The sequence below is a fragment of the Candida parapsilosis genome, contig 005807 (assembly GCF_000182765.1).
Source record: "Candida parapsilosis strain CDC317 annotated contig 005807".
In the NCBI taxonomy this organism is placed as follows: domain Eukaryota; kingdom Fungi; phylum Ascomycota; class Pichiomycetes; order Serinales; family Debaryomycetaceae; genus Lodderomyces; species Lodderomyces parapsilosis.
In genome coordinates this window covers 360,454-381,082 of record NW_023503280.1, presented here as the reverse complement: position 1 = coordinate 381,082, position 20,629 = coordinate 360,454, and the positions used below count along the sequence as shown (strand labels likewise).

General features: G+C 38.9%; 8 protein-coding genes across 8 annotated transcripts; 5 read left to right on the top strand and 3 right to left on the bottom strand. All coding sequences in view use genetic code 12, as the record gives it.

The window, feature by feature from the left end:
* Nucleotides 1-24: 24 nt before the first annotated feature.
* On the bottom strand, nucleotides 25-5,526 carry BNI1 (formin; the record flags this gene model as incomplete). The annotated part of the gene is made up of 1 exon (XM_036808008.1): nucleotides 25-5,526. The coding sequence occupies one exon, from the start codon at nucleotides 5,524-5,526 to the stop codon at nucleotides 25-27; it is 5,502 nt and encodes a 1,833-aa protein (XP_036664787.1).
* Nucleotides 5,527-6,585: 1,059 nt separating this feature from the next.
* On the bottom strand, nucleotides 6,586-8,760 carry SEC2 (guanine nucleotide exchange factor; the record flags this gene model as incomplete). Its single annotated transcript, XM_036808007.1, has 1 exon — nucleotides 6,586-8,760. The coding sequence occupies one exon, from the start codon at nucleotides 8,758-8,760 to the stop codon at nucleotides 6,586-6,588; it is 2,175 nt and encodes a 724-aa protein (XP_036664786.1).
* A 455-nt stretch (nucleotides 8,761-9,215) lies between these two features.
* On the top strand, nucleotides 9,216-10,853 carry CPAR2_801620 (F-box protein; the record flags this gene model as incomplete). Its single annotated transcript, XM_036808006.1, has 1 exon — nucleotides 9,216-10,853. The coding sequence occupies one exon, from the start codon at nucleotides 9,216-9,218 to the stop codon at nucleotides 10,851-10,853; it is 1,638 nt and encodes a 545-aa protein (XP_036664785.1).
* Nucleotides 10,854-12,222: 1,369 nt separating this feature from the next.
* CPAR2_801610 (uncharacterized protein) lies at nucleotides 12,223-12,384 on the top strand (the record flags this gene model as incomplete). Its single annotated transcript, XM_036808005.1, has 1 exon — nucleotides 12,223-12,384. One exon carries the CDS (start codon nucleotides 12,223-12,225, stop codon nucleotides 12,382-12,384), a length of 162 nt encoding a protein of 53 aa, XP_036664784.1.
* Nucleotides 12,385-12,930: 546 nt separating this feature from the next.
* KEX2 (kexin) lies at nucleotides 12,931-15,588 on the bottom strand (the record flags this gene model as incomplete). Its single annotated transcript, XM_036808004.1, has 1 exon — nucleotides 12,931-15,588. The coding sequence occupies one exon, from the start codon at nucleotides 15,586-15,588 to the stop codon at nucleotides 12,931-12,933; it is 2,658 nt and encodes an 885-aa protein (XP_036664783.1).
* Nucleotides 15,589-16,471: 883 nt separating this feature from the next.
* Nucleotides 16,472-17,830, top strand: CPAR2_801590 (uncharacterized protein; the record flags this gene model as incomplete). Its single annotated transcript, XM_036808003.1, has 1 exon — nucleotides 16,472-17,830. The coding sequence occupies one exon, from the start codon at nucleotides 16,472-16,474 to the stop codon at nucleotides 17,828-17,830; it is 1,359 nt and encodes a 452-aa protein (XP_036664782.1).
* Nucleotides 17,831-17,965: 135 nt separating this feature from the next.
* NAR1 (Nar1p) lies at nucleotides 17,966-19,522 on the top strand (the record flags this gene model as incomplete). Its single annotated transcript, XM_036808001.1, has 1 exon — nucleotides 17,966-19,522. One exon carries the CDS (start codon nucleotides 17,966-17,968, stop codon nucleotides 19,520-19,522), a length of 1,557 nt encoding a protein of 518 aa, XP_036664781.1.
* A 351-nt stretch (nucleotides 19,523-19,873) lies between these two features.
* Nucleotides 19,874-20,581, top strand: CPAR2_801570 (uncharacterized protein; the record flags this gene model as incomplete). The annotated part of the gene is made up of 1 exon (XM_036808000.1): nucleotides 19,874-20,581. The coding sequence occupies one exon, from the start codon at nucleotides 19,874-19,876 to the stop codon at nucleotides 20,579-20,581; it is 708 nt and encodes a 235-aa protein (XP_036664780.1).
* Between the last annotated feature and the right edge of the window lie 48 nt (nucleotides 20,582-20,629).

Sequence of the window (20,629 nt, the reverse complement as noted above, 5' to 3'; positions counted from 1 at the left end):
TATACGTAGATACTTTACTTCAAGTCACCCCGATTCGGCTTGGTTTTTCCTCCTTTGCCTTTCAAGTCTATACTGCTGGGCTGTCAATTCTCCATTACGCCCTTCCTCGTTGGCATTACGAAGCTCTTGCAACAAATTTCTTGCTCTTGACCCTATCGGCGCGTCCTTCTCCTCTGACATGTTGTCCCCATTTTCAGTAGGTTCTTTAACGGAGGTGTCCATGTTCTCATCCACAAGAGAAGCCAACTCTTCAGATCCCTCTCTCAGTAGGTCCAATGTGCTTGATTTTGTTGGGGACGGTGGTGGTGCACCTTCCGTGGAATATTTGCGATGATTTTCCAAAATTTGACGCCTCATTAAAGCCTTCTTTCGAGCCGATGAGGGCTCTCCTTTCGCTGGACCCACTGATTTCAACTTCTCTAATAACGAGTCCATAACTCCTTCATCCTCGTTATTGTCGGTGGTACTATTCGGAGTACTGGTGCCACTACCATTCTTTTTGTTTGCTGCTTCGGCCAACTTCTTTCTTTGCTCATAAATCCTAATTTCTTCCTCACGTTTCAAGTTTTCCGTTTGCGCACGCTTGAAATCTTTCATAAAGTTTGTAAATTTGCTGATGAAGGAATTCTTCACAAACAGATCTTGTGCATCCTCTCCAAAATAAAGCATCAAGTCTTCAAACTGTTTTAAGGTATAATCAGCCTGATCCAAAAGCAAACCAGCTTTTCTTGATGCTTTGGGCAATGCGGGCAAAACAAGTTTTAAAACACGATCCAGTGGGTGGAATTTGGAAATATCAGACAAGTTCCCAATATCAACTGAGCTCTGCACGTTTTTGATACTTTGAACGTAATCTTTGCAATCATTGTAAATGTGTTCAATTGAGTATTTTGCAGTTTCATTACATCTGGCTAGTTCATCTAGAAATTCAAGATACTCTGGATATTGTGTTCGAATAAGTTTTTCAACATAGTGCAAAAATGTCATACTATTTTTTTCATCTTTCATAAAACCCAAACGTTGCAACGAACTCAATTTAAACCCACGAGCTTGTTTTGAAGAATCATTCATGTAATTTCCCACTGTTAAGATTATTTCAAACACCCCCTTCAAGTGTTTTGAGTTCTTGATACTGTCTACCGATGCATCTATTGCTCTCAACTTTGACACCAAATCTTCATAATCCTTTTCGTATTGAGCAATCACTGACAATGCTCTAGTTCTCGATTTCCAGTAATGTTGCAAATTATACATCAACTCCAAGAACAACCTGTCGGGTCTCTGTAATTCTGACGGGTCCTTTTCCGGTTTTCTGATTTCGTCAGTCTTGTAATCGGTAGAATACGGCTCAAAATTCCTTATAGCTGAATTGGTAATCTCAGTGATTTCCTCCTTGCCAAAGAATTCCAAAACAGAAAGATTGGTGACGACATCTTTGTCGCATCTCAATATCTTTATGACCAATTCCTCATCTGATAATGAGCTGAATGCATGTAAGTTGATACTAAATTGTTGGGCAACGTCTCTTGACAAATATGATACCTTATCCATATCCTCTTTTTTCTTTGATGCCAACTTTTTGATTTCCTTGGCGGCAAAGATGATTTCAATTTCGTCGAATACTCCCTTTGACATCAACTCACTAGCAAGGGTGTCAGATTTTGGCTCCTTCCAAAACGAGTTATCAACTTCGGTATGGTCAATCTTTTCCCAGTGCAATTGTTTCAATTTTTTCTTTGGTCGTGGGATGTTACCCAAGATTGGCGAGCCGATAGAAGCCGGAGACGGAAGTTGCGGTGAGCTTCGAGATGAAGTAGCGCTTGGTAAAGGTGGTGGAAGAGGCGGAGCTGGCGGTGCCGATGCAGATCCATTCAAAAAAGCTGGAGGCGGAGGTGGCGGTGGTGGAGGTGCAGCAAAACCAGAGGAAGCAGGCGGTGCTGGTGCTGGTGCAGTTTCTGGCTCCTCTCCTCCCAACAACGGTGGCAAAGGCGGTGCCGGAGGAGGTGGTGGAGGCGGGCCACTAACTGCTTCGGCGCCTGATGAATCTTTCGATTTTGGTGATCCAAGGGGTAATTTTTGAGTCACTTCTTTTGAAAAGTTTGTGCCATCTTTCTCGAAGTTGGGAGCATCAATAGGTTCTGCCAATTGAACTTTGTTACTCAATTCTTTGAGGAATTGAGGATCCATGGAGCCAATTGTTGTCATTCTATTCAGTTTCTTGTGTTCCTTTACTGTTTGGCTAGAAACGTCTGCATTTGTTTGTACTTGACCCTTCATGTATTTGTCTTCGAGCCTGTCCATCACCGATGTCTTTTTCTTTGTTACTTTTGGCTTATTTGCTTCTGCTAATTGCCTCCTTAATTCATTTCGTAATCTCTCAATTTCATTCAAAACCTCTTTCGTCTTGTCCTTAATTGAATCATCAGCCCCTGATGAAAACGTATACTCGTCCTGATTTTGAATATCAAAGTCGATATTGAAATCTTTAAAGCTTGATTCCAACTCTTGTAATCTTTCAATTGCGAGAAACTTTTGCTTGTTAAACATGGAGCTGGTGTTGAATTTCATGATGTCGTTCGACTCACCTTGCAAGTTTGATAATTTTTTTCTCAACCCGTCAAGCTTGGTCAAGTCATCACCACGCATTCCACGTTTCCTCCCTGGTGGTGGAATAGGTGGTAAAACAGTTTTTGGCTCTGGCTCGGCTTCAGATTCCACATCCGAATCAGATTCCGAAACGGTTTCCACAACTTCAGGCTCCGAAGGGCTTTGTTCTTCCAATTGGGGTTCAGCATAAGTTTCAAAATCAGTCATTTCCAATTCTCGCGCCATGTTTTCAATATCCCCCATCTGGTCCCGCAATGCTCTCAATCTCTTCAGTGGTTCGACTTGAGTTCCCAAACGTTTATTATCCAATCTAGATTCGGCCCTGCGACGATGAATTTGTTTTCTCAATCTATCGGCCAACTCAGCATTGGTAGTTTTCACCGATGCCGTTGTCTTCTTACCCTTTTTGGAGACAGACGTTTCAATGTCACCACTATTCAACATAACTAAAAATTCCCTCATTTCGAGTTCCTGCTCTTGCTTTTCCCTCATCAATTTCGTTTTCAAGTTGCGCATTTCTTCTTTCATTTCTTCATTAGTTCTTCTAAATCTTTCAATTATTAGCTCTCGTTCAGTAACCTCGTTTCTCAAACTAGTAATCATTCCTTCAGCTCCCATTTCGATTTGCCTTGTCATTTCATCGCGTTCCGCCGTGGCTTCTTCTGCCACTTTCCGATAGTACTTTACTTCCTCCAAGGCACGTCTATATTGATCATCAGTACTCATATTGGCATATAGTTTATTTATGGCAATGTTCAAAGCGGCATCTCCGTCGCTACTCTGTTGAGATGATAGGTTTTGTATAATGTTATCAAGTATTCGTAAACTTTGTCCCAACTCTTGTTTATTGTTCTTTTTCTCAGACTGAATGAGATACAAGTGTTGCATAGTACTAAGAAAGTGATCTTGATTATCTGATCCTTTAAAGTTTTCCCATAAAGACTTTACCAAGTCAACAGGATCGTTGAAATTTAATTCACCATCAAAGCCCAGGATGATTCGCATTTCCTCTTCATCATCCTTGGCTAATGCCGAATATCTCTCTATATGTTTATCGAGCAATGGTTGCTGTATATTCTGAAACTTGGAAAACAACCGAAGTAATCCGGCTGCCTGAAATTGTCCCCTTAGTTGGAACCTCGATCTCAAATCTGATGCACTTTCGATAATAATGTTTATAAACAACACGGTTGCAACACAATACTCAGGTAAATGATTCTCTTTGGAAGATGAGTCCAAGTACTGCGTCTTGATTTCTTCTCTTTCACCGACGTTTGAGTTAAATTTACCAATTGCGTCAACAGTTCTCTCAACTAATCCTAGCCAAACCTCAAACCGTTTACAATTTACTGGTGGTGGTTTCCGTATCAATTCTCTCTTTTTACGTGCATTGCTTTCATCATAATCTTCAAAATCATAAAGCGCTCTTTCGTTTAATGCATCAAGAGCTTGAAGGACTTTGTGGTATCTTGAATTGTCATTGGCGTTGTAGGATATTACAAAAGTGAGCGCATCTGTCGCCAATTTCCTCACAATCAATCTTGGTGACAAGAGACTGCCACTAACAGCATTAACAAATATATCAACATCAGTTTTGATCCTTTCTGCACCGAGCTTCTGGTTCATAACGCATTTCAAACAACGCATTATGTAATGCTCTTTGTCAAATACTTCATCCTTGATTGAAATAACTTGTTGAGTGTCCAATCCATCATGAAGCTTCTGTAAATACGATGACAACAATGCATCTCCTTGGCAGTCATACACAAACTCTCGTACCCATGATATTGGTTCGCTTCTTAATTGCACCCATAAAAAATTTAATTGTGATGTTGTGATTGATTTCAGCATTAACCATCTAGCATAAGTTTCTGGTAATTCACTATTGGCCTTGTGGACATAGCGGAGCTGCCTTTCGTATTCGGCGCGTCTATCTTGCTCAATCATCATCCACTTTCTATCTGTGTCGTAGTTCAATAAATCCCTTGTTGCTTGTGGTGGTAAACTTTTGAAATTTAATTTTTCCAACATTGCTTGAAACATTTTGTCAATTTCAAATGCTGAAGAGGGACGTTCTAAATGAAACTTTTCCACTCCATCTGTTGACCCTCTATTAGTTTTTGAACTGAGTGATATGTTTGTAGACATCCTGCTCAATATATTAGTATTTGTTGTGGCATTTGTTTGTTGACGTGATAACTGTGTCGGAGTATCATAGGGGTTGAGAATAGCTTTTTCTGTGCCCATGGTAGATACACTATACGCAGATGATTTTCTATTATGCTGGGAAGGAGTTGAGTATGGGGATGGATTTGCTGCTGAACTTGATCTTGCAGGAATAAAGTGCGAATTTTGTTGTAGCTGCAGTTGTTGCAGTTGTTGCAGTGGTAGCTGCAGTTGTTGTTGCGGTTGCTGTGGTTGTCGTTGATGATGATGGGGTAGGCTATGCAGCAGCAGATGATATGAATTGATAGGCTGTTGCAGGTAATTTGAATGCTGAAACTGTGACTGTTCTTGATACGGATTCTGAGACAGTCGTCTGCTGTGAGAGGACCCTTGTGTTCCCGTGGACAAAATACTTGCAGAATCTGTTGATGATGCATCAGAAAAGGTTTCAGAAGTATGTTGCAGGTGGTGGTGTTGACGCGATTGTGTATCTTTATCCCTATGTCGTTTCAACCCAAACATTGAACTTGAGGACTTTCGAATACTTCGAAGACTACTGCTGCCCGTACCTGAAGCTGCGTCCAGTTGTTGTGGTAGTTGCAGGGTTGATGCAGTTGATGAGTATGGTTGTGATCGATTCAACTCTTCATTTACCTGTGCATTGAATTGATTATTAAAGGTGGTCAGTTGTTGGTACGGGTTCGTTGGAGTGGAAGAATTGTTGTTGGAGGAGTCCACAGGTTTCCTTCTCATTTTCTAGTGTGTATGTGTATATGTCTGCACTATTCAGGGTGCTACAGACTTCGTAACAAAATAAGATTGATAGGGGATACTGACGTTGACCGGTTGAATTGTACCTGGATATGACGTGTGGTTAGGAAATCAAGGAAGAAAAAAATCAAGATTTTTATTGAGAGAGAAAGCTGGCAACGAAAAAAAAAGGTAAGAGTGTGCATCAAATCTCAAAACAACATGGAAACACATGTGAGAGAGGTAATGAGAACTGAAACCAATCTTATTTTGATAGCTTTGTTGAATGCAGTAGGAATGACAACATAAAAGAAAGCATTTACACACAAATTGTATGCGAACTGTCGCTTCAGCTAGCTCATTGTAACTTTTTGGATTTGCACGTGACACAACTAATATAGAGAAATTGTTCAAAACGTTCAACAGCTTATTTAGCTCCATTCTTTGTTCCCTTTCAAAGCTACAAGTTGAGGTACATACCAGTAGGTAAAAAATGACATCAAGCGCCCAACCAAACACGCAGAGGCTAAAAACTGTTCCTCACACCATTTTGGTTCCTTGTTTTTTTTTTTGTCACTTTGTTGTACAAAACGGCTAGCCGAAACACTATGAAAGCCAAAGTAAAAAATGCAACGATCAATACGTCGTATAAGAGAGAGTGAAAATTGACTCCCTTCCATCATCTGATATGAGAGAGGAGTATGTGTTGGTAGTGACTTGCCAAATCACTACATGGCAATGAACCTCTTGCAATAGAGGCGCACAGGGTGTACTGAGTCGGCAATAAAATCAGTTTAAAAAAAAAACAAAACAATAGGACAAACAATTGTAGACGATCGACGCACGCATTAGCTCCAAGGCTGGTTAATGCTTCCAATTATGGGGCCAAAAAAATTCTTTTTCCTTTTGTGCCCTGATTTCCCCTAGCGAGGCGCAATGAGGACAAGCAGATACTACGATTCAGAGAATTCAGTGTACAACTTTAATAACATTACATACAAAATACATACACCATGATACAATCAAATGTCTCCAATGGTCACAGCCGCGATTGTTCTAAGATTAATTCCTATCTGCTTCCATATTTTCAGCCAACATCTCAAGAGTCTGATCCAATTCTTTATCCATCTTGGCTTTAAACTCTTTGCTTTTTGATTTTGAACGTTTCAACTCACTATTTTTCATATCAGGACTATTGGATTTAGTCTTCATTTTTTGTAGAAACAATTGAGCTTCCGTTAGCTCTGATTGAGGTCTTGCCTTTTCTGGTGTGCTTGTAGCCAGGCTTGGCTTCAGAGTAGATCCTTGCCTCAGTTTCAGTTTGAATGCATTTGGTTCCAATTTGGAGTCTGGTTGAGATGTGGATGACTCCTTCACTTCTGATTTAAAATTCGACGATGCGTCTTCAAACTCTCGAGTATCGGATTCATCTTCAGGTGTTGCCAAACGTGAGCTTTCTGGCTTGGTACGCAGCGATGGTGGAACTAAATTATTTTTGGAATTGTTACTACTTGATCCGGGTTTTGCATTTGTCTTTTCATCTTTAACTGACTTCTCGCTGGTTATTGGCTCTGAAGTACTTCTAAGATCAATCGACTTTCTCGCAGCAACTGAATCAATAGACTTTCTCACAGCAGAAGATGAAGAGTCAATCGACTTTCTTACAGTGGTTGAGTCAGTTGACATATGCAGTGTGGTTGTTGTTGTCGTACCATAGTCATTGCTTGCTGTCTTTCTCTCCTCCTTATCTGAAATCAAGCAAGAAAATGTCTCGTAATGTATTTCTTCAATGTTCAAATCATTCAAATGGTTTACATTCTCCCATAATCCCAATTTACTATAAAATATCTTGAGCCTGATTTGAGCAAGGATAAGGTATATTTTGATTAATTTTGATTCCTCCTCTTCATTCAACTTTAAATCAAAGATGTGACCATTTACCAAATCAGTATCGCTTGCAGCAGCAGCAACTGAAGAAGATGCAATTGATCGCATAGCAGAAGATGAACTTGAACTGGTTCTTTTGTAGAAATTTGAACCACTTGTTGCTGATCCACCATGGACATAATCGTCATACAATTGAGTTTGCTTTAACTTGAAAACATTGGACTTGATGAGTCTTAGCTTGGCAAAAAAATCACACAAGTTCCGCAACTTTACTACACAGTAATGACACAATGGATAACAAGCAATCATCACTTCATCAACTTCAGTAATTTTGTAATGATGAAGTCGGCAATGTTCCAACAATTTGGCTCTTGATTCTCCACAAAATGCACAAGGTTCTTCAGTGGCGATTGATAACAATTCAGGCGCGACTGGAGTCCCACCACTGACAACTCTGGAACTACCTTCACTGTACCCCTTTATTGGTTCAATAGAAACTCTTCCATCAATCAACGAGCTCCAAAACACTTTATTCTTTTGCCATCGATTAAGTAATGTTGACGATGGAAGATTGGGTATATGCATAACAGTGCTTTCGATCTCATCCGTCCAAATTGGCTTGAAATAAACGTGATTTTTCAAATGGGTTGAATCTAATGTGAAATCTGGCTTGAGTAGTGCGTACACAAAGCCTTTAAAGTCTCTATTGTAGTTGTTCAAGTCAAATCGTAATGACGTGATCAATGGTGCATACAAGCTATTGGAAAGTTGCTGGACTTGATAGTCTTCATCAACAGACTTGGTATCAAGATTGAAGCCCTTTTGCTCCAAATTGGGAGTACTTGCATGACTAGATGAAAGCATAACTCGTTGCTTATCTTCCATTTTAAGAAACATTTGTTTCAAGTCTTGTAATTGATCCTGCAAGTTACTAATGATGATGTTTTTCTCATCAATTTCTTCATACAATTTCTTATTCTTGATTTTGAAATTATGGGTTTCCCGAGAGGCATTAGAAACCATTGTATTTGCTTCATCAAATAGCGTGGCCGTTAAATCATCAACTTCAGATTTCAACCGACCATTTTCATTCTCAGCAACTTCCTTTTTGATGTTTGCATCTTTGAAATCCTCTTGTAGTTTGAGATACTTGGGTAAAATCAATTGATAGTTTTCATCACTTTTAGTTAATACTGCATTTTTTGATTGCAATTCACTAATGGTCTTACGTAGGTGTAGAACGGTTTCTTCTAATTCAACTTGTCTATTGACTGCAGTAACTAGCCGCGTGGATAGATTCCCAATCTCTTCTTCCAACCTTTTATCTAGGTTTCCGTCGTCTGCTGACATTTGATTTGAGCTGATGATAAAACGTATGGTATCGGTATAGAGTCGTTTGCCTCGCGTAGTTGAATTTTTTTTTTTTTTTTCCGCATTTTGTAAAAAATGACAACATGTCGATTATGTAATATCACACTGTCTTTTTGGTTTCATGTTTCCTGACAGAATGTTTTCAGCTGCAGGAACACGAATAACAAATTTTACTTCGTTATTTTATCACAACAAGCGACTAAGGGATACTACTTATAAAGCAGAATACCATTTGCTACTTTTTCTATGTAGGGTTAGCTTTGTTTGCTTTAAGAAGAGGATTAAAAGTGTTTCACGTGACTGTCACGTTACTTTGCCTTCTTTTTTTGACACAAATCAATGACACAATATGTTTTTGCTCTTTTTCAAAAAGCGGGACATAAAGTGTGGCTTATCTATGGCATCGAAAACAAAGATTTCAAATGCTAATATAAATGGAATTTTTTATGCTTGATAGGCCAGTGAGGTGCAGCAGAGCGCCAATGCTATATGGCACAACATCTCTGACTCCATCAGATATCAATAGTGGACCACCAATTGGCAATCATCTTGCCAAATTCGACTTGACCAGTTTACCACTAGAAATCATTGACAACATACTAATCAATTTATCTCAATTTGACTTGTTGAGGTTGTGCCGAACTTGTTACAAAATGCATGAGTTGTGCAATCCGTTTCTATATCATCATATAATTATCGATCCGCAATTTAATATTTTTGCCAATGAATATCGATTGGCAGGTAGAACCTACATTAATAGCTCGTTCAATTTGAAAAGATTTATCAAAACATTCAACAAAACTTCCACTGATAGCAACCATGTATACTCAATTCATTGCAAAAGTCTTCCTGAGTCACTAAACTTGCACGACCACCAATTGAAACAAGGGTTAGTTCAATTGTTTGGCAAATTGCGTCACTTGAACAGTTTGATTTGGTTGGACGATCAGTTCAGTATCGAGCTATTAAAATTGTTACCTCAAAAGCATCTTTTAAACACACTTGTGCTTAATTTGAACTTTTGCAGTCACTTGATTGATACTGATGAAGATGTTAAACGAGGAGATATTTCAAAATTTAATTTCCCTAATTTGATCAATTTTCAAATCAAGCCATTCCAAAACTGGTCTAAATTGATTCAACTCATTGACGTAATACTCATAAATGTCAATGATGCGGGCCAAATAAGCAAGCAGCTTCAAGAATTGTCATTTTCAGGTCAATTTTTTGCCACCAATGTGATAGAAACAATTTTTTTGGACACTAGTTTGCAGTATCTTTCCAGCTTGACTTCACTTTCACTTAATGACTCCACTGTGACTACTTTTGATGCTAAAAATTTATCGCAAATGGTTGATTTGTCAAAGTTGAAATTTTTACAATTGAGACAAATCATTGAGATGGGATATGATGAAAACCTACAACGCTCATTTCTTATTCAACTTTCTTCTTCACTACTTTGCTTACGCCATTTATCGTTGGAAATTGAAGAATACAGAGATACTATTGCTGAGTTTCTTTTGTCAATACCGCCAAAACTAACATCACTTGATATCTTTTCAACCACAGAGCAGCCTATTGAATTAGCTCAATCTATTGCAAAGCACAACCAATTAAAGAAATTATCATGCAAGATCTATCTATCTGCAGATGACCGTTTATACAATGCTCCCCCTGAATTTTACTCCGCTTTGATTCCACTCAATTTAACTAGTCTCCGAATCTGTAGCACCGCAAATATACAGGGCCTAGTGAATTTACTATCATCACAAAGGAAACTCAAGTATTTGGATATAGTTGGTGCAAACCACGCTGGTGCACCAAACTTGGGCTTTGGCATGGTTCATCCGACAGTGTATGATGAATGGTATAAAGTGCAGCACGAGGTGTTGTTTTATCTCAGCAGTAACTCAAACATGGAGTATATTAGATACGATGATTGCATATTCCAATGTAAACCTGATATATCTGTGAATCCACGAGGGGATTTAAATACGTGGTTTGAGGAGCAAGTGAGGGTGTTTTGTACATTGGGTTTACCAGAGAAGCGTAGACATAGTTGGTATCAATAAAGTTTAGACTCTATGTATCAGTTAAAGCTTTCATTTTTCATTTGCGCCATTTTGCAGTCAAAAAAAAAAAGAACTAACTTATAACCGAGACCTTTTCAATTCCAAGCAACCACGTATAAATAATTACTAACGCGGAATCGAGGAACGCTCGATAGATGATAAGAACAGGTTGATGCATGATTATTGCTGCTTTCCACTAATGGCTCGGATAAAAGATTCTAGTAAAACGTTTTAAAGTGAATAAAGTCCGCAATCACGTGAATATCACGTGAAATAACCTATTTATATTGAGTTCCACTTGAATTCAGTGACAACGAAACGTGATCCTAGCCATCAGCAACTTTTGCTAACAAGGATCTATGCTTCGTCGTCCGTGCTATGCATTAGCTAGCCTCCATGCGGTACCGATTTTCGCTTTTGCTGCGTAATAACTGCTAGATGAGTCAAGAAATGAAAATTTTTTTCTCAATCTTGTGCTTTTTGAACTCCGAAAAAGTGCAAAACCTCAAAAAAAGTAAAAATGGCTCAACAAAATTCATCTATTTTTGTGACTAGGTTAAGAGTTTTGCTATTGTTTACTTTGTGAATGCCTCTCACACATACACTACTTCTTTACCCCTCTTTTCCATAGGTCGCCTTTGTTCAACCAGCCAATCAACACACATTTTTACGGCGTTCCCCCAACCGCGATTTTTGCTTAGAACGCAGAAAGCGAAGTTTTTCTTATTCAACGAAAAAGCTCACCCTTTGATACGTTTTGCATTGTTTGCTATAGAGAACATAATACCTGTTCAGGCTTCTCTTGGCTTTTGTGGTGGCAATGGATGAATGGAAGTCGATACATGTAAGAAGGGTTCAGTGACAGAGATCTTTGGTTTCGTATCAACGGAAGTCAGAGAGAAAGATCTACTATGTATTGCTATTATTAGTCACAATTCCTCTCGTTTACAAAGAAAGGCGTGTTGCAGAATGACAAAAGAAAAATTTCTTTTTTTTTTTTTTATTTTCTCGGAAAAACTATACATCTAATCCAACAGCGGTTAAAAATGAAGCATCCATCCATATACTGCGGTCAACGGTAGTACGGAAGTTTACAACCAGTCACAAATAAAATACAATACAACGCACGTCTCTCTTACACAAAAGTATAATACACCACACATCCACCCACCCACCCAGCCGAGTTAAATAAACAAACAAGAAATGCCTCGAAGGAGTATAAACCACAAACAAATACCACTAGTTTTCAGAGAATATATAAACCCATTAAGATTCCCACCAATTGCCAGATCATTTACTTCTCATCAGTTTACTCAACAAAGTTTGATTACATTAATACTTATTCTTCGGACACAACACACAATTAAAGATGCTCGCTACTCAACACCAACAATCATCATCAATTAAGATGACTGCCGCTCAAAAAGAAGCTCAAATCATGGCTGATATCAAAGCTAATGCCAGAAAATTCGAAAACAAATTTGAAGGTTCATTCTTGGGTGATTACTTTGGGTTCGCTATCAGAAAATAAATCACACTAGACTTCAACTACGATAACATTGTACAACCATTGGAGTTGCTACTGCAGCCGCTGCTGGGTTTACATCATTCATTTTATTTCTTTGGGTTCACTTTATAGACTGAATAATTTCAATTTTTTTGGGAAAATATTTTAAAAGTTGAAAATTTTTTTTTATTTACAACTTTTTAAAGACTGAAACAATAATAATAAATAATTTTTTGCCATTTAAAGTACCAATTGTAGTTGAACATTGTTGCACGTAGTACCCTTCTATGACGGAGGTACCAATTGGGGTTATGGGTGTTCTGTTGTAATGTTGACAGTCGCATTTACTTTTTTGTTCACCTCCACTGGCTTCGTATCCCACCTGCCCCCAAAAAACCCCACTTGTAATCTCCACATGCGCTACCAGGAATCCCCAATTTTATACCTAACACAATTGAGAGGGGGTTGTACGGGTCTATGGCGCCCATACACCTTCTAAATATACAATTGTTGGGTTCAACCACACACTCCACCAGTTAAGAAAAGTTTTAAATCATCTTAGTACATCCTCTATGAACTCTTGCCACTACTTTTTTGTTCCTTTATTTCACCTTCAGTTGATTTCTTCCCAACACTGGCATCACCTTCTTCATCATCCTCACCAATCTTGAACATGTCAGAATTATAATCGGGCACCGTTTCTGCATTGAAATCTTCATATAATCGATCCCTGGCCCGATCTTGTCGTCTATCTTCACGAGTCAATGCCGTCTCATCATCATCATCACTGAGATTGTACTGATCTAAATCATTGTCTGTTTCATCGTCATCATCAGAATCGTACTCAATTAATTCGTAATTCTCACCCGTTCTTCTTCTACGACGACGTGTACTGTGTGATCTACTTTGAATCACAATTATGACCACAACAATAACAAATCCAAGTCCAGCTAGTCCCATGAGATATTGTCCTGTATGATCCTTCTTGTAAACATGTTCGCCATCTTCTGTTTCTGCGGTTTCAGAGGCAGCAGGCGTAGAAAAAAATGTTGTTGAAGAAGATGGCTTCGATATCTCAGCTTCTTTCGTGTTCGATGATGGTTCAGCTGCACTGGAAGACGCAGTCGTACTCGTAGTGGATAATTCTTCTTGCGAGGTGGAAGACGATCCTTTCACAGTTGACGATGATGACAATGTTTCAGTTGACGACTCCACTTTAGTCTCAGCTGTGTGTTGTTTCCTCTCTGATTCAAGTCTATCCCTTCTAACTTGACTATAGTCCCTTTCAATGTCAAACGTTTCTGCTTTCGATGCATCAATAGTTGTACCAAAAAATCGAAGTTGCCAATTAACAAGCTTTATATTAACAGGATTAGAATCACCAAACACTTCAAGTGTCCATTCGCCTAATCCATCTTCACCCCAATGAGCAATACTGGTAAATGTCCAATCTTGAAATCCTCTTGAACTGAAATCAAGGGGTCTAAATTTAGCCAAATCACTAACAACTCCACTAGGTGATACTAATCTGACCCCAGTTCTGCCTCTGAATGATGAATCAATATTGGCTTTGACAGTGACATGCTCAATTTTTTCAAAATTCATCACTTTGAGATCCTCTTCGGTTACGGTAACCTTGGAAGAGATAACTTTATCGTCATCCCTCTTTGGTGGTTGCTGTTGTTGTTGTTTTGGTGGTTGATTCAAAGAAATCTCTTGGTTAACTTCAATCTTGTCACAATAGTGCCATGATTGTGGCTTCACATTCTTCCACGTCTTGGCAAATTCCACCATCTTGTAAGCGTCTATTTTACCATATCCATACATGTGAGAATATTTCCTATTCAATGCAGTAGTTTGATAATTGCCATCTTCTTCATTTACTGGGGTGGCACTCAACACATTGATATATTGTAAATCTCTCCAAGTCAAATCGGGATTGGCACCTAATATCAAAGAAAATATCCCACTAGCCAATGGTGCTGCCGCCGAGGTTCCTCCATGCCGAGCACTACATTTCTTCTTGATGTCGGTAGTGTGAATATATTCCCCTGACCCAGATGAATATGTAACCACCATAACTGCAGAACATGCCTCTGAATACAATGGATGCATTCCTTTATGATCAATAGCACCAACAGTGATGGTGTAAATCGAATTGGTGTACCCGTCAAAGTTGCATGAATCGGAAAATCTTCCACCATTTCCTGATGCAAACACATAAATTGCACCTTTACCCTCTCGACCTTCTTGAATACCCCTCAACATTGCCTTTTTCACAATAATTTCTGGCTCACTCAAAGTTCTACCATTATCAGTTGGACCCCATGAACATGAATAAATATCATTAGTTTCCAATCCGTAAACCAATGCAGAAGCTTCTTCAGCAGAGGTGATGGGTCCAGACAAAATCCTGACACCACTCACTTGAGACTTGTAGGCAACTCCAACTCCACAAACGTCATTTTTCACCGCGGCAATTTCTCCTGCACATCTAGTTCCGTGATAGTCATCACTCAATCGAGGTAAAGGAAGCGGTCCGTTATCATTGAAATCCCAAGATCCTTTAGCGTTAAAATTTGCTTTCAAATCGGCACTCTCTGCATCTAATCCATCATCAACAATGGCAGTGACAATTCCCTGACCGAGTATATCCTCCAACCAAAGACCTGTGGCGTTAACATCATGACCGGGATACTGTAAATTGAACAAATGCCACTGTGAAGCAAATTCGGGATCATGAATATCCAACTTTGATGCAATTTGGGCATACTTTTGATGTGCCTTGTCAGATGGTGATTGCTCATTTGATGGCTTTTCATCTCTTACTTCCATAGGCACAGGTAGCCTTTTGGATAACTTCTTTGCTGGTAATAAATGCAATGATGCCACATCATTAACCAATTCATCGTGAATATCTTCATACCCAGTAGATCTCTTCATTTTATTGTAATTGTTTGATTTGTGATTCCCCAAAAATGCATTATGAGGATGTAGTTTGTCTATACTGAACACATAATAATTTTCTAACGATGGTAATTGATGTTCGAAGTTGTAATGGTTCGAATACTTCAGTATGAAATCGAGTAATGGTTTCTGTGATTGAGTTGTATTCAACTCCACTAGAAAGTAATTTTTATTCTCGTAATCCCTAGGTGGAACTTGAAATTGGTGTGTCAAGCTAATGAAATAGATAAGTACGCAGAGCAACAGCTTGAGTGACAACATGTCTGTAGTGAAGCCTGCTTATTTGTGAATATGAGTTGAGTGAGTGAGTGGGTGAGTAAGTAAGTGTGTATGTGGGGGAAAGTCTTTATGCTTATTCCACAGTTGTATATCACCTCTAGTAGGTGAATCTCTATGTTTGTTTGGACCTGTATTGGTGACAGAGGTTGTGTGAGATTTGAACGTCGGCACTTATTATCCTTCTGTACTCTATAATATTTTCAGATCCTCTCTGTACCGACAAAAATAACGACTTAAAATTTATGTTGTTGGTAAAATGATGATAATTTTCTTCCTAAAAAAAAAAAGAGCTAGAAAAAAAAACAACAATAAAATTTTCATCACACAAAGAGATGTCAACTGAAGTCTTTAAAAGTGAATTTCACATGTACTATAGAGTGAGATCAGATTCGGAGGAAACTTGTCAGTGTCTCTTCGGTTGCATGTCTGGATGCTGTCTTCAGTTGTATGATCCACTTTCTGTCTAATCAGCATTGTTCTTTGTTGATTTTTTATTGTCGATTCGAAATGACACGTATAACCATAACGCGAAAAATACGTCAAAGTGAATCTTAACACGATAGAGTAATTTCATGCTTTACTGTTCTGATCAGGACACTTGAAACCTCGACCAACGCCCTAAACTATGAGATAATGAAAACACCTCTAGCTGTACTGATGCACTCGTTTATTATGCTACTCGTTGCTAATCGATATACCTAACCTTGTCACGTGCAACTTTCGGATTTCCTCCTTTTAATACCGAATATGGAAAACAGTTAAACGTCGTAGAAGCGAAAAAAATAACAATAATCAGCCAATACCCATAAAATTATCTTGTTAACAATTGTTATTTGTCGCCCATAATTCTGATATGACGGTTTCTATGAGACGAGTAGCAGTCATTGCGCTCACGTTTTTTGCACTTGCGCTTGCCGATTCCGGTATGGATATGGATGAAGAAAGACCAGAATTCCATCCCATAAATGCCGGATCAAAAACATTTCATTGGATCTTGACATTGTTTGTTTTGTTAATACTACCTTCAATTAGCACGTCATTAGCATTTGCTAATAGGCTACATTGGTCATTGCTTCTACAATACATTTCCACAACATATTCCATCTTTGAATCGTTGTTTTTAGATTTCCCGGATAACAAGGACAATCATGAAAATAGAACTTCAAAAGGTACAAGCTGGTTTTTAAGTATCTTGTTGGGAGCCACAATTTTCTTGGGAACTCTCATCAACGGTAGCAATCTCATCATCAACAAATTTTATCCTCATTTGTCCAAGCATTACAATGAGTATACCATGCCATACAAGATTTATAAAATATCATCATTGCTTTGTCTTCTAACTGGTTGGGTTAGAGTGTGCATGGCACCAGTTGCATTATTTGGATTTTGTTATGGCATTCACACCGGCCAATGCATTGCCCATGGAATCATGGGCTCAGCATTCATCATGTACTCGTTCATCTTGTCAGTGGTGCTTGTAGTTCCATGGATTCGCAAACATCAATTGCACAATAATAGCTCATTCATGAGATCACAAGAATTTTACGACTCCACGGTGATGATGTTGTGGGGTATTGTTAATACATTCACAGAACATCGTTGGGGAAGAGAAGCATGGAACATGGGTGACTATCAGCATACCGCCATGGGTATTATTTGGTGGGGTGGTGGGTTATTAGGAATGTATTTGTCGAGAAACAATCAAAGATCATTTGTTCCTGCCCTTTTGTTGATCTTCACTGGTTGGCTGATGAGTGAACATTCACAACATTTGGTAATCTCAACAAAAGTCCACGCTTTGTTTGGAATTGCATTGATGGGTGCTGGTGTCACAAGGATCATTGAAACAGCGTTTTTGTTGAAGGACAAAGCTTGCAGCGAACTGGGCAAGATTCTCACGTTTCAATACTTGCCTCCATTTGGGTTAGCTTTGTCAGGTATTTTGTTCATGGGCGCTAATGAGGAACAGTTACAGTTGGTGCATGATTTAGGGTCTGATCATTCTGCATATATCTTGGTGGTCTCTGCTGCCGCGTTTCTAATCTTTCTTTGGATTCAATTGTGCATTTGGTTGTATTTGAGACTAGTCGGGTACGATGAAAACGGAGAGCTCGACAAGCTGTATACACCTGTCAATGTTGAAGAATTTGAGTTGGGTGACATAAGTGGAGACGAAGAAGAGGAAAACGATACACCACCAGAGGAGTTTAGAGATAGTAGGTAGTCTAAGCAATTGCCCAAAAAAAATGTAGTGGTGTGCTTCTGATAGTAGGCATCATCTTATCGCGAAAAAAAAAAAAAGAAAACAAAAGAATGTGATATCTTAGTAATACACTTTTCTTATTGGATTCTCACAACAATGAGTGCCATATTATCAGCGGACGACTTGAATGATTTCATATCACCAGGAGTGGCCTGTATTAAACCAGTACAAGACGTTCCCGCCAGTCACGAGTCAAACGAGAGCGGAGAAGTTGAAATTCAGATAGATTCCGAAGGTAATCCACTTGAAATATCAAAAATTGATGGAAAACAAACCAGTTTAACGCCAGCACAGATTTCCCTAGCGGACTGTCTTGCTTGTTCAGGATGTATAACGTCAGCTGAGGAAGTTTTAGTAGCACAGCATTCACATCAAGAGCTCGTAAAGGCATTGAAATTAAAAGATAAGATATTTGTTGCCAGTATATCACAACAACTGCGTGCATCCTTGGCCATGGCGTATGATCTACCGGTAGAAACAATAGACAAACTACTAGTCAATTTATTAGCCGATCAAATGGGATTTCAAAAAGTTGTTGGAACATCTCTAGGGAGGAAATTTTCGCTAATCAATGAAGCAAAATACGTTATGGCAAATAGAGGTAAAGATTCGAAGCCAATACTATCATCGATATGCCCTGGATGGGTGTTGTATGCCGAAAAGACACACCCCTATGTGCTACCCATGATCTCACCCGTAAAGTCAGCTCAGCAAATCACAGGTTGCTTGTTAAAGACTCTCACCGCCGACGAGTTTCATGTACCAAAGTCGCAAGTTTATCATTTGTCAATCATGCCTTGTTTTGACAAGAAACTAGAAAGTGCTAGACCAGAGATATTCGGCGACACGATTCCGGATGTTGATTGCGTGTTGACACCAAAGGAATTGATCGCGTTGCTCGAAGAAGAGAACTACCAGCTTGTGCCCAAAATTGAGCCAAAAAGTTTGACTTTACCAATAGAGGAAGTCTATGACCTTGTAGCTCCAAAGTACTGGCCATATCCCCGATACTCGTGGACCAACGATCCAGGTTCCTCATCAGGTGGGTATGCCTTCAATTATCTTCGATTTTTCCAGAACGATTTGATACTGAAAGGATATAATGAGAGTGATTTTTCAATGAAAGTGATACTGGGAAAAAACTCAGATGTGTTTGAAATGAGACTAATGTACAAGGAGGAAAGAGTCGCAAGTGCAGCAATCGTCAATGGGTTTAGAAACATTCAAAATTTAGTGAGGAAGCTCAAACCGAATGCAAAGACGGTTGGGAGAGTAAATCCATTGGCTGCACGAAGAAGAGCGAGAATGAAGGAACCTGAATCCACCTCTGTTGAAGAAACGGCTGATCCGTCCAAGGTTGATTACGTTGAAATCATGGCATGTCCTAGTGGATGCATCAATGGTGGAGGCCAAATCAAACCACCCAATGACGTATCCGAGAAGGACTGGATTGGTGAAGTTTTGTCAAAATATAATACGGTTTCTACTTTTGATTTATCATTGCATCCAGGGGAAGTACAGCGGCTAAAGGATTATAGGGATTTATTTGAGCAACTGTATGGCGTTAATGAGGATAGGTTACTAAAGACTCATTTCAATGAAGTTGAAAAGCCAACTGATCCAACAGCAATACTTGTGGGATCAAAGTGGTGATCGCATGAATGATGTTAAACTGGATAGATGATAGATGTATAGATTATATGCAGTATGATGTTGATACAGCCAATGAAAGATTGAATTTTTATTCTTACTCAAATGTAAGCTACCATGTCACTAAGTAAAAAAAAACACCAATAGGCAAAAAACTCAAAAAAAAAAATCAAAAACCCCAAAGTAAGACAGCATCTTAAGAGACTGTTGCTATTATAGGTTGTTTATTCTGATCACCACATCATACCCGAGTCATCAAAGGGAGTAACACAAGGGAATAACAGAACACCTGCGGGCCTATTTATTTATTAATCAAAACATATTCATACCAGTCTATACCAAACCACCATCACAATGTTTAGACAAAGCGTAGCATCCAGGTTAGTACAAAACTCATCCGTCAAAACATTGGCCATCTACAATAACATTCGTTTCATTTCATCTTCACAAACTTTGCTCAAACCAGCTTTAGCTGCAGAAACAACCGAATATTTACCCACTGGAGGATCCACACAATCAGCATGGCCAAAGGGTTTCAGACAAGCCAAGCCAAAGACTTGGGAAGAAGGTCATGAATCGGCATTGAGTAAAGCTACAAAATACTTTTTCTTGAGTGAAATAGCTCGTGGTATGTATGTCTGTTTGGAAATGTTCTTTAGAAGTCCATATACGATATATTACCCATTTGAGAAAGGTCCAATCAGTCCCAGATTCAGAGGAGAGCACGCATTGAGGAGGTATCCAAGTGGTGAAGAAAGATGCATTGCTTGTAAATTATGTGAAGCTATCTGTCCGGCACAAGCAATCACTATCGAAGCTGAGGAAAGAGCTGATGGATCAAGAAGAACATACAAATATGATATCGATATGACCAAGTGTATTTATTGTGGTTACTGTCAAGAAAGTTGTCCTGTTGATGCTATTGTTGAAAGTCCAAATGTTGAATACTCCACTGCCACAAGAGAAGAATTATTGTACAACAAGGAAAAATTGTTGGATAACGGTGATAGATGGGAACAAGAGTTGCAATACTGTATCGATGCCGATGCTCCATATCGTTAAAAGCATGTATTTACCAGTGTAATACAAGATAATATTTAGCATTCCTCG